Here is a 13,786-nt window from a genome sequence, read left to right as displayed (position 1 = left end):
TGAAAAAAGTAAATGTGAAACCATTAGAATAGGTCCTGGCACTAAGATAGATGATGGGTGAGGAAGATGTGGAATACACACATGCACACACACACACACACACACACGCTCAGGAATAGTAAGCAACTATAAACAAGAGGGGATCGTGCCATTTGCAAAAACATGGATGGACTTAAAGGGTATTATGCTAAGTGAAATAAGTCAGAGAAATGAGAAGGACAAACGTCGAATGATCTCATTCATGTGGAGTCTAAAAAAACAAATGCATAAACAAACTGAAAACAGAATCAGAACTATAAATACAGAGAAGAAGCTGATGGTTGCCAGAGGGGAGGGGAATTGGGGGAATGGGCACAATGGGGGAAGGGGAGTGGGAGATAACAGTCTTCTAGTTATGGAATAAGTCATGGGAATAAAGGGCACAGCCTAAGGAATACAGTCAGTGATAGTGTGATAGAGGTGTGTGTTGACCGATGGTAGCTACACATGTGGGCATAGCATAAAGTATAAACTTGTTGAACTGCTATATTATACACCTGAAACTGACGTAATAATGTTGTCAAGTGTACTCAAAAACCCTGGGGGGCGGTGCCTGGGTGGCTCTGTTGGTTAAGTGTCCAACTAAGGCTCAGGTCATGATCTCATAGCTCGTGAGTTTGAGCCCTGCATTGGGCTCTGTGCTGACAGCTCGGAGCCCGGTGCTGGCTTTGGACTCTGACTCCATCTGTCTCTGCCCCTACTCCACTTGTGCTCTCTCTGTCTCTCAAAAATAAACATTAAAAAAAAGTGTACAATTCAGTGGTTTTAAATATATTCACAGAGTTGTTCAGCTATCACCACAGTCAGTTTTAGGACATTTTCCTCACCATCCCTCTCACCCCCACTTCTCCCCCAAAAAATCTATTCTCATGAATAGTCACTGTCCATCCCAGACAACCACTGATCTGTCTCTATAGATTTGCCTGTACTGGTCATTTCATATAAATGGAATCCTTGAATATGTGGTCCTTTGTGTCTGGATTACTTCACTCAGCATGTTTTTCAAGGTTCATCTGTGTCACAGAGTGTGTGTCAGAACTTTATTCCATTTTATTGCCAGGCAATATTCTGTGGTGTGGATTATTTTGTGTATCCACTCAGTTAATGGACATTTGGGTTATTTCCACTTTTTGAATATTATGAGTATTGCTGCCATGAACATTCATGTGCAAGTTTGTGTGTGGCTGTTTTCTCTTGGGTGTACACGTAGGAGTAGAATTGCTGGGTCATACGGTAATTTTAACGTTTTGAGGAATAATTGTTTTCCAAAGTGGCCATACCATCTTACCTTCCCACCCACGGTGTATGAAGATTCCAGTTTCTTTACGCCCTCACCAATACTTACTTTCCATTTTTAATTTTTTTTAAAGTTTATTTTTTTATTAAAGAAAATGTTTATTTAGAGCACATGTGCACGCCAGCAGGGGAGGGTGTGGCAGAGAGAGAGCAGGCTCCATGTTGTCAGCACAGAGCCTGACATTGGACTCCAACTCACGAACCTTGAGATCATGACCTGTGCCGAAATCAAGAGTCAGATGTTCAACCAGTTGAGCCACCCTGGCACCCCAGAAGTTTCTTTCTTAGTAATCTCTGCACCCAACATGGTGCTTGAACTCACGACCCTGAGATCAAGAGCTGCATGCTCTTCTGACTGAGCCAGGAGGCACCCCTTTAATTTTTTTATTAAATCTCTTCTAGTAGGTTGAAGTGATAATCTCATAGTGGTTTTGATTTGCATTTCTGTGCTGGCAATACTGAGCATCTTACCATGTGCTCATTGGCTGTTTGTGTATCTTTGGAGAAATGGCTGTTCACACCCCCCTTTTCCATTTTTAATTGGGCTCTTTGTCTTTTGGTTGTTGATTGAGAAGAGGTCTTACGTATTCTGGATATAAGTCCCTTATCAATGTAGGATTTGCAAATATTTTCCCCCATTCTGTGGATTGTCTTACTTTCTTGATGGTGTCCTTTTTTTTTTTTTTTTTTTTAATCTTTTAAATTTATTTATTTATTTTGAGAGAGAGAGAGCAGTGAGCAGGGGAGGGGGCAGAGAGAGAGAGAATCCCAAGCAGGCTGCCTGCTGTCAGCAGAGCCCAGTGCGGGGCTCAAACTCACAAACCGTGATGATGACCCGAGCCAAAATGAAGAGTCAGACATTCAACCAACTGAGCCACCCAGGCGCCCTTTGATGGTGTCCTTTGAAGCACAAAAGTTTTTAGTTTTGTTGAAGTCCAGTTTATCTCTTTGTATATATTTCTTTGTGTATATATATTTTTCTTTTGTTACATGTTTTAACTTATTTATAATTATAAAAGTTTTCTAACTCTGTGTTAAAGTCTTGTATTGCCTAAACAATTGGTGTGTATGGCCTATTAATTTTGGTGGTTGTAGTAATGTATTTTCCTGCCTGGTATGCTTGTAGTGAAACCTAGTGAGAGTGAAATGGGCCTGGAAGAATGATTCTCACTGTGGAGAAATGACGTATCTAAATTTTCTTAGTAATACTTGATTTGGCTTAATTTTTAAATGTTTGCTTATTTTTATTAGAATAACTTAGGAAGTTTTAGTATCTACACCTAGACAGATTTCTTTCAAATCTATTATTACCAACAACCACCTTGAGGCTTTACCTAGTAGGTCTAAGCTGAATGCTGCTATCTCATTTTTCCCCCTGGACATTGAAGGGAACCCCAGCTTCTCTTTTTTCATTATAGACTTCTGTGTTCCCTAGCCTATATCCACAGTGACAGACACTCTCTTTTCCATCCTAATGACCATGCTTATGAGGATTAACTAACTTGAAGAATTAATTTAGTTCAGGTGTGAGATAGTGTTTCTCATTTTACATCTGTACAGTTCTTTTTTGTCTGTATTTGTATTTTCATTAATGGGATTTATTCAGTGGTTTGCCAAGGTCAGTTGTAACTCAGATTTTCTTTATTGTGTTAAGAAGTTCATATGGTAGTTTTTATGTTACGTGTATGGTACACGTAGACCTTTGTGAGTAACTTCTAAACTTACATTACTATGGAAGATTTCAAACTGCATAATAAGGAGACTACTGCAAAGAACACCTGTGTACCCATTACCCATCTTTGAAGACAGCCAACTAGGGCTGATCTTGTTTTCTCTGTTCCCACACTAATTCACCCACTTTCCTACCCTAACTCCTCTAATTGTGCAGAAGCAAATTGTGAGCTTTTAGATACTAATTTCAGGAACTTGATAGTATTTCCCACCTCATTCTTATCTTAGATCTGAATCCTGCTCCTATGTTGAATTTTGTTAGTTCCAGACAGTTCTCTTCTCACAGTGTTGCATTCAGTACTTGTAATCACATAATGTGTGACTTGAAGTCCCACTGATAACTCCTCAGTGTGATGAATATAGATCTTACTAGATAAAACATTTCCATTTGTTTACTCTGAAACGTTATACTTAAATTTGACAATGCATTCTCAAAAAACAACTTAGACATGTCTGTTCTTAAAGTGATGTCAAATTATTGAAAGCTTAAAATAATTTCAATATAACAGTCCTGAATGTTGTTTACTTAATATTAATTTTACCAGTGTAACTTCCATATTAATAGTAACTGGAGCTGGAGAGTATTGCACATTCCTCAAGTGGAGCTGGAGAGTATTGTACATTCCTCACATAGCACAGTGCAGTAAGAACAGCTCTAGAATCTGTGGCCCATTTAAAATCTGTTGTCTGCAGCCTTATGCCTGTGTACTTCCTTGTGTTGACTGTCTTATCTATTTATCTATCTATTTATTTACTTATAAATAAAGAGACATGGGGAGGGGGCAGAGAGAGAGAGGGAGAGAGAGGATCTTAAGTAGGCTTCACGCCCAGCACAGAGCCCGATGTGGGACTTGATCCCATGACTGTGAGATCATGACCTGAGCCGAAATCAAGAGTCTGACGCTTAACTGAGCCATCCAGGTGCCCCTTGTATTGACTGTCTTAATGATGGTGAGTCTTTGGGTGTTTGGGTTTCTTCTGCTAGGTTATTGGGATGGATCAGTGAGAATCTGAAATAACGTACATGTTTCATTGAGTCAGTAAGAACTCAGGCCTCTGAAAGGCCCCGCAGTGGCATATCTAGCATGAGTTGGCAGTAGACTCAAAGTTGTAGACTACTTTGTCTAATTAATGCCATGTGATGATATATACACTCTTAGACACTGGGCATTTGTGAGTGACGTAAGTCTGTAGACGACATGGCCTTGTTTAGTCTTATTATCCCAAACTGTTCTTTATTGGTCCAGGTTTTGGGGGTAAAGAAGCTCTGTAAGTATTAAAAAAGTAGCATTGCTGTTAGCATCATACCTTCAAGTAGAAGTACATCACAGTAGTTTTCTTTTTCCATTATAGTGTCTATACAGACTATATATTTAAAAAAAAATTTTTTTTTTAATGTTTATTTTTGAGACAGAGACAGAGAATGAACGGGGGCGGGTCAGAGAGAGAGGGAGACAAAGAATCCGAAGCAGGCTCCAGGCTCTGAGCCGTCAGCACAGAGCCCAACGCGGGGCTTGAACTCAGAGACCGGGAGATCATGACCTGAGCCGTAGTCGGACGCTTAACCGACTGCGCCACCCAGGCGCCCCTATACAGACTATATTTAACAGGTGTCTGCCAATAGCTAGAAAATTGTCCTTTTGTTTTAAAATATACTACGGGGCGCCTGGGTGGCTCGGTCGGTTAAGCGTCCGACTTCAGCCAGGTCACGATCTCGCGGTCCGGGAGTTCGAGCCCCGCGTCGGGCTCTGGGCTGATGGCTCGGAGCCTGGAGCCTGTTTCCGATTCTGTGTCTCCCTCTCTCTCTGCCCCTCCCCCGTTCATGCTCTGCCTCTCTCTGTCCCAAAAATAAAAAATTAAAAACGTTGAAAAAAAAATAAAAAAAAAACAAAAAAATAAAATATACTACAAAATTAGAATACTTTGTATTCGAACAAGCATTTCAGCTTATACATATGTGCATCCTAAGTGCAGAAAAATTAAAATAGTATAGTGTTTAAATGCCTATAGGTTTAAATGTCAGTAGTAGTAGATTTTCAAACTCCAGCCAGTATCTCTCTTAATTTGAGTGAGCTTGATAAAGAATTATTACATATGAAGCAATTTAAATATTCTATTAAATTTTAAAAATATGTTCCATGAATAGTGATTTTTAAAAGTTGTTTATTTTGAAAGAGCGTGTGTGCGTGTGGTTTGGGGAGGGGTGGGGGAGGGGGAGAGAGAGAGAGATCTCCTATGAGTAGACTCCTATGTTTTTGTCCTTTTGTGGACTGGCTTATTTCACTTACCATGTCTTCAGGGTTCATCCACATTATACCATGTATCAGAATATATTCTCTTTTTAGGGCTGAATAATATTCCATTACACATATATACCACATTCATTCATTTGTTGATGGATACTTCGGTTCTTTCAGCCCTTAAGCTATTGTAAATACTATTGTCGGGAACATGCTTGTAGAGATCTCTTTGAGACCCTGCTTTCAGTTCTTTTAGGTATATACCCAGAAGTGGAATTGGCTGGGGCATATGGGAATTCTATTTTTTTTTGTTTTAGAAGAACTGCCAAACTGCTTTCCACAGCGGCTGTGTCATTTTACATTTCCTACCAGTAGTGCACAGGGGTTCCACTTCTTCCATGTTCTTACCAATGTTTATTTTGTTATTCTGATAGTAGCTGTCTTTGTGGGTGTGAGTGGATCTCATTGTGGTTTGATTTGTATTTCTCCTGTGATTTTTTTTTTTTAATTAAATTTTTTTTCAACGTTTTTTATTTATTTTTGGGACAGAGAGAGACAGAGCATGAACGGGGGAGGGGCAGAGAGAGAGGGAGACACAGAATCGGAAACAGGCTCCAGGCTCCGAGCCATCAGCCCAGAGCCCGACGCGGGGCTCGAACTCCCGGACCGCGAGATCGTGACCTGGCTGAAGTCGGACGCTTAACCGACTGCGCGCCACCCAGGCGCCCCTCTCCTGTGATTTTTAATGCTGAGAGCATCTTTTCATATGCTTGTTGGCCATTTGTAGATCATCTTTGAAGAAACATCTCTTCAAGTTCTTTGCCTGGGTTTTAATCAGATTATTTGATTTTTTTGTTGTAGGAGTTCATATTTATATATTCTGGATATTAACCTCTTATCATATATATGATTGGCAAATATTTTCTACCATTCTGTAAATTGCCTGTTCACTCTGTTGATTGTGTCTTTTAGTGCACAGAAGTTTTTAAGTTTAATATAGTCCCACATGTCTGTTTTTCTTTTGTTGCCTATCAGATCCAGGAAATCATTGTCAAGACCAATGTCATGAAGCTTTTTCCCTTCTGATTTCTTCTAGTTTTATAGTTTTGGGTCTTGCTTTTTAGGTCTTTAATCCATTTTGAGTTAATTTTTGTATGTGATGTAAGGGTCCACTTCCATTCTTTTTGCATGCATCTCTCCAGTTGTCCCAGAACCATTTGTTGATGAGATTGTCCTTTTTCCATTGAGTAGTCTTGGCACCTTTGTGGAAAATCATTTGACCATGTATGTAAGGGTTTATTTCTGGGCTCTCTGTTCTCTTCCATTGGTCTACATGTCTGTCTTTGTGCTGGTACCACACTAATTTGATTACTTTTTTGTGATATGTTTTGAACTCAGGAAGTGTGAAACTGACAACTTTGTTGTTCCTTTCAAGATTATTTTGGCTATTAAGGGCCCTTGAAGATTCCATAAGAGTTTTAGGATGGATTTTTCTATTTTTGAGAAAACGTCATTGGGTTTTTGAAAGGCATTGTATTGAACCAGCAGATTGCTTTGGGTAGTATTGACATGTTAACAATATTAATTTCTTCAATGTAAAAACATGGGATGTCTTTCTTTCTTTTTTTTTTTTTTTTTTTTAAGTTTATTGTGTGAGAGAGAGAGCGTGTGTACCTGAGCACAAGCAGGGGAGGGGCAAAGAGAGAGGGAAAGAGAGAATCCCAAGCATGCTCGTCGTGGTAACATACAGAGCTGTGGAATCACTAAGTTGTACACTTGGAACTGTGTGTCAACTACACTTCAACTGAACAGATTGAAATTATATTGGGGGGTGCTGGGAGGAAGAAAATTCTCACTCAGGAACAGGTATTAAATAAGTCTGTTCTGTTCTTTTTACAGGTTCTGTTGCTATCATAAAATAAAAATTAGAAATAGAAAATACAAATGCCATTTGTCCAACTGTTGCTGATTTAGAGGAAAGCTGTTGGTTTTTGTATGGTGATCCTGAAACCACCCACCTTACTGAAGACATTTTTTTTTTAAGTTTATTTATTTTGAGAGAGCGTGTGCATGTGAGCATGAGCAAGGGAGGGGCAGAGACAGAGAGGAGAGAGAATCCCATGCTGACAGCGTGGAGTCTGACATGGGGCTCGATCTCCTGAACCATGAGATCATGAGGTGAGCTGAAATCTGAAGTTGGACCCATTGAGCCAGCCAAGCCCCCTGGGATGTCTTTCCATTTATGTCTTCTTAAATTTCTTTCGGTGGTGTTTTATAGTTCTCATTGTTCAAGTCTTTCATTTTCTTGGTTAATTTCTAAGTGTTTTGTTTTTTTCTGATGCTGTTAATGGAATGGTTTCCTTAATTTGCTTTCCAAAATGTGCATTGTTAGTGTATAGAAACAGCTCATTTTTGTGTGCTTATTTTGTAACCTCCTACTTTGCTGAATTAATTTATTCCAATGAGTGTGTGTGTGTGTGTGTGTGTGTGTGTGTGTGTAATATTTAGGGGTTTCTACTTACAAGGTATATCATTTGTAAATAGAGCTATTTTATTTCTTCCTTTCCAACTTTGGATGCCTTTCTTCTTGCCTTAACTGTTCTGGCTAGAGCTTGCAATACTGGGTTAAATAAAAGTGGGGAAAGCAGGTATCCCTGTCTTGTTCTTGATGTTAGAGGAAAATCTGTCTTTCACCATTGGGTTTGATGTTACCTGTGAGTTTTTCATATATGACTTTTATTATGTTGGTGTTTCTTTCCAGTTCTAGTTAAGTGTTTTTATCTGAATCTTATTTTTTGTATAATAGTACTTTGAAACTAAATAATCTGGAATTGTTTTCTATTGCTTATGCTCTTAAGTATTTTTGAAGACAGACTTTGAGGAAGAAAATTACAGAGCATCAAATACAATCCAGCAGCACGTTAAAAAATAGAATCTTCTTACTCACTAGGGAGAGTTAATCTTGGGATATAAGGAGTCATTTATCATGAGGGAATTATTAATATAAGTTAGCATATTTATATAGTGGAAGTCTTGTAATTATTTTCTTTCTGGTAGATAATTAATAGGTATTTGCTATGTATTTTATTTAGAATTGTTTATTTCATTTAGAGCTTGCTTAACATGTTAGTCATCCAAAGGCCAGAATCACATGTAATGGTGAAGCATTAGAAACATTCCCATTAAAGTCAGGTATAAAATGGAATCCCATCATCACCACTTCTGGATGTTAAAGATGTAATTAGGTAAGAGGATGTATGTATACATGTAAGTATTGGTAAGAAGGAAGCAAAATAATACCCAGAAAACCCAAGAGAGCCAATTGATGGGAAAAAAACCAACAACCAATTAGAATAAGAGATTTGTAGAAATTAGTCACAAAGTTAATATAGAAAAACAAAAAACAAAACCCCAGTAACTTATTTAAGCAGTAAACGGAAAGTATGAAGGAAGAAAGAATCCTACTTACAATATCAAACAACAAAAACCTAGAAATAAACTTCAGAAGTGTATGGCACTCTAGAAGAAATTCTTTTGTTCCACTGAGGAACATAAAGGAGAGCTGAATGAAAAAAGTCAGTAGGAAAACAATGCTGGGCATGGTATCCCTTCCTTTTTAAAATCTTTTAACTTCAGTGTGATCCAAATCAAATCATTTTAATGAGTCTGTTAGGAACTTTGAACATAGCTAAAATACTTATTTTTAAAGGCTTTAATTGCATCATCTATCTCATGTTTAATTCCAGTTGACTTTTTTCTGCACTGTTGATCACATTTTTCTTATATATGTTATTTTGAAAAATACATGTAGAGATTTGGGATGCTGTTATCTTCCACTGAGGAGTATTGATTGTTGTTTGAGCAGGCAGTTGTTACTGGTCATTTTGAACTTTGTAAACTTAGTTTTATGTTTTGTTAATTGTGCATCTGTGGAGGGTCCAAGATTTCTTAAATTCCCTAAAGTGATAGGACTTAGTCTGCAAATTGTTTCTCTTGTGGCTTTTTAGGTTGAGTCTAAACCTATGTCCTAGAACATAGGACATGTTGTTCTAGGACATGATCCTTTGTCTCAAGGGGAAGCTTTTCCAACATCTCGGTTGAATGCCAGGGATTTAAGGAGGTGTTTGTGGGATCTCTAAGTTCTGGCAACCCTGTGGCTCCTGTGTCCTCAACACTGCTTCTTGCCCCCTAGCATTGCTCACTTCCTAGTGACTTGTTTCCTCACCTCTGTAGTAGCTCATACTTGGTAAGCCTTATATGGTCTCACTCTGTGCATGGAAAGCCCATTCACTGTCTGGACACACCCATGTGGACTTCTGGAGGCCCTTCCCTGCAGTTTTCTACTGTCCAGTGCCCTTAATTCTGATTTCTGCCTGCTGTGTTCTGCTTGGACTCCAGCTCTTTCTTCCAGGTCCGAAAACATACCTAGGTAGAGAGCTGGGTAGTGATAGGGTTCACTTTTTGAGTTTTCTTGTGCCGTTTTCTGTTGTTTGAAAGATATCTCCTATTCTGTTCAGTTTTATAATTATTTAAATTAGAAGCACTAGTCTGGAGGCCCAGACATTCCAGCCTAATTGAGAGTCTTGGAAATTTGACAAATGATTTTAAGCGTTTTTGAAAATACACCTGAAGATGAGTAGAGAAATTCTGAAAAAGAATAAGGGGAATGTGGAGGTGGGTTGGAGTAACTTTTACAGTTACTAAATGTGTTCTAAAGTTGTAGTGGGTAAAACATTATTGTACAGATACATCACTGGGGAGAAGAGGGTGAAAAGCCTTTTGGGATTTAGTATGTGGTAGTGGTGGCTTCTCCGTGATTATAAGGTAGCTTATTTAAGGTTATTTTAGGGGTGGCTCAGTAGGTTAAGCGTCTGACTTCGGCTTAGGTCATGATCTAATGGCTTGTGAGTTCAAGCCCCGCATCGGGCTCTGTGCTGACAGTTCGGAGCCTGGAGCCTGCTTCAGATTCTGTCTCCCTCTCTCTTTGCCTCTCCCCTGCACGCGCACGCCCTCTCTCTCTGTCTCTCTCTCTCTCAAAAATAAACAGCAACAAAAAAAAACGAAGGTTATTTTAGAATGTAAACAGACTAACCATTTGGGAAACAATGAAGCTGAATCATTCCTTCACTACTATATCATAACTGACTCCAGATGGATTCAAGATTAAATATTATATTGAAATAAAAGTAACAGTGCAGTACCAAAAAATCAGTAAAATTTTCTATTTCTTATAGTCTTGGAATGGTAAATGCCTTTGTAAACAAAGTTTACAAAAGTGAACAAAGGTTACGAGGTTTACAAACCTTGTAAACAAATTATTTTCTGTACTGCAAAAAATAGCATCAACAAAATGAATAGGTTCAGCCAACAGTGAAAAATAGTTGTAATATTTCAGGTCATATTGCAGTATCTTACTGATCAAAGATTAGATTTTATTGGGGCGCCTGGGTGGCTCAGTTGGTTAAGTATCCAACTCTTGATTTTAGCTCAAGTCATAATCTAACAGGTCATGGGTTTGAGCTCCACATTGGGCTTTGTGCTGACAGCACAGAGCCTGCTTGGGATTGTCTGTCTCCTCTTTTTCTGCTCCTCCCCCACTGGTGTGCATGCTCTCAAAATAAATAAACATTAAAAAATTACTATATCAGTAAGCAATTAATAGAAGTGTAAATGAACAATAAGTATAGGGAAGGATGCACTATCCCTCTCATTTAAATAAATGCAAATAAAATAATGGTGCCATTTGATAGATTGATAGAAATCAGAAAAGGTTAATATCCAGTGTTAGAGACTATGGTGGAAATGTACATTGTCATTTGCTATTTGTGGGAGTATAACTGATAGGATTGCGGTATGTTTCATAAGCAAAAATGAGCATACTCTCTGATTGAGTCCTGCAGAGCAATTCCATATAATTGTTTATCCCATTGATTCTCTTATGGGCCTAACTTCAGACTTACAGAATCAGATATTTTTGTGGGAAGCTTAAAAGTATTTTTTAAATTATTTCTCTTTGTGCTTCTATTCTTAGAGAACCATGGATTAATCCAAAAGAATACTCTTAAGAGTATGCAGATATCAGTGCATATATGTTCGATGGAACATTGGGAAAATAATCACAAAATAATTCGTGTCAATTAGCATGATAACATACAATGTGGTCTTCAAAGGGAATGCTCTGTATGTAGAGACAAAATTGGTAAATGAAAAAGCAGGTCATAGAACTGGATGCATAGCATGATTATATAATTAGAGAAATGATTTATGTCTGTATATAAAATATCTGGGAGATCTACAATTTTAATAGTGGTTGCTATGACTTATATAGCTTCTTTTACTCTTTATGAGCGGGTTTTATAGTAGCAATTCAAGCATCAATATCAATAAAGAGCCATGCACTTTCAGAAATTGCATGTGATCCCTGAAACATACATAGTTTGATACGAGGTTAAGTAAATTCATTGCAGCTAGATGAAACCTTTTTTGAGTAAAGAGTAGCTTAAACTGAGCTTATGGGAGGCTTCAGTGGCTTGAATTGAAGCGATGTTATATAGTATGTTTTCTTAAAAACCATTTTGTTGAGATATTGTATTGCTTTTTCTAAGCTGTATATTCATAATACTAATGCCTTTTTGTTTTTTTTGTTGTTGTTTTTTTTTTTAACTCTTTAAAGAACCCTCAACAACTAGTACTTCTTCAAATTACCCAGATGTATTAACAAGGCCTTCTCTTCATCGGAGCCATATGAATTTCTCCGTGTTGGAATCTCCTGCACTACACTGTCAGCCCTCCACATCCTCGGCATTCCCAATTGGCAGTTCTGGATTTTCCCTTGTAAAGGAAATTAAAGATTCTACCTCTCAACATGATGATGATAACATCTCAACTACCAGTGGTTTTTCTTCAAGAGCTTCTGATAAAGGTATTCTTGGTGTTTGGTAGTAAAGTTAAATTTCATGGGATAGGTTTTTTCTTACTTGTAATTTTCATTTTCTGTTTATAAAAATTGAGGGCCTTGTAATTAGTGCTCTAACTATGCATTACATATTTTTGTTTCAGATATAGCTGTTACAAAGAACACTTCAGTGCCACCTCTGTGGTCCCCAGAGGCTGAACGTACTCATTCACTCTCACAGCACACTGCCACCAGCTCAAAAAAACCAGCATTCAACTTGTCTGCCTTTGGAACACTTTCCCCTGTGAGTACTAGTAAGATTGGATTCAATCACATTTGTTTTGAGTATTTATTGCTCATAATTTATCATTTTGTTTCTGTGCAGTCACTTGGGAATTCTTCAATCCTTAAAACAAGTCAGCTTGGAGATTCTCCTTTTTATCCTGGAAAAACAATGTACGGTGGGGCAGCAGCTGCTGCAAGACAACTGAAACTCCGAAACACACCGTATCAGGTTGGTTTGAATAGGAGAAGGACTGATAACGTTAAAAATTGTCAAGTAATTAACGGCACTCCAATGGAGTTTTGGTTTGGTTATTTTTTGGTAAAATGATACCGTTTTCATTTAGGGACTATCTGAACATTGTATTCGACTTAAGTGAATATTTATTCATTACACTTGTGAGCATGTTATGTGCGTCTGTGTTTTAGGAAGTGTGATGATTAATTCCTTTTTTAAAAAAATTGAGGTGTAAATTATGTATAGTAAAATTTACCCTTTTTAGAGTATTTGCATTTTAACAGAATACATACAGTTGTGTATGCACTCTGCAATCAAAGTATTGAATAAGCATTTCCATCACAGCAAATTGTTACCTTGTGCCTCTCTGTTGTCAACCCCTCTTCCTACCTCTACCCTCTGGCAACCACTGATCTGCTTTCTTTCCCTGTAGTTTTGATTTTTCCAGAATGTCATTTAAATTTAATCAATATAGCATCTAGCCTTTGAATCTGGCCTCTTGTACTTAGCATAATGCATCTGGAATGGATCTTTATTTTTGCACATATCAGTAGTTCCTTTTATTGTTGAGTTGTAACTTGTTTATCCTATCCAGTCACTACTGAAAGGACACTTGGGTTTGATGTGATTTGGAGCAGTTGTGAATAAGTGGTTTTAAGCGTGTTATGTGAACATTAATTTCCATTTCTCTTGGGTAAACACCCAGAAGTTGGCTGCTGGGTCTTATAGTAAGTATACATTTAACTTTCTAATAAATTGCCAAACTGTTTTCCACAGCAAAGTAATGCTGTTTTCTCAGCAAAGTAATGGAAGAGTGTTCTTGCCAGCACTTGTCATCAGTTTTTCATTGTTTTATTTTAGCCATTCTAATAGGCATGTTGTGGTATCTCCACACCACCGTGGCTTTTACTTGTGAAATTGAGCGTCTTTTCATGTGCCTGTTTGCCATAGATGTGTCTTCTTTGGTGAAATATCTGTTCAAATCTTCTGCCCATTTTTAAATAGGGTCGCTTTCTTATTAATGAGTTTTAAGAGTATGCTACACCTTTATTAAGTCCTTTATTA

General features: G+C 37.9%; 1 protein-coding gene across 1 annotated transcript in view; it reads left to right on the top strand.

The window, feature by feature from the left end:
• Positions 1-13,786, top strand: part of NUP153 (nucleoporin 153) — a 77,655-nt gene that overhangs the window by 16,490 nt on the left and 47,379 nt on the right. The window contains exons 3-5 of the mRNA XM_027040365.2: positions 11,980-12,228; positions 12,366-12,505; positions 12,587-12,715. Coding sequence (XP_026896166.2) covers positions 11,980-12,228; positions 12,366-12,505; positions 12,587-12,715 — 518 coding nt within the window. The remainder of the gene's footprint in view (positions 1-11,979; positions 12,229-12,365; positions 12,506-12,586; positions 12,716-13,786) is intronic.

Source organism: Acinonyx jubatus, chromosome B2 (genome assembly GCF_027475565.1).
Source record: "Acinonyx jubatus isolate Ajub_Pintada_27869175 chromosome B2, VMU_Ajub_asm_v1.0, whole genome shotgun sequence".
Classification (NCBI taxonomy): Eukaryota; Metazoa; Chordata; class Mammalia; order Carnivora; family Felidae; genus Acinonyx; species Acinonyx jubatus.
This window is presented reverse-complemented; position numbering and strand designations above follow the sequence as displayed.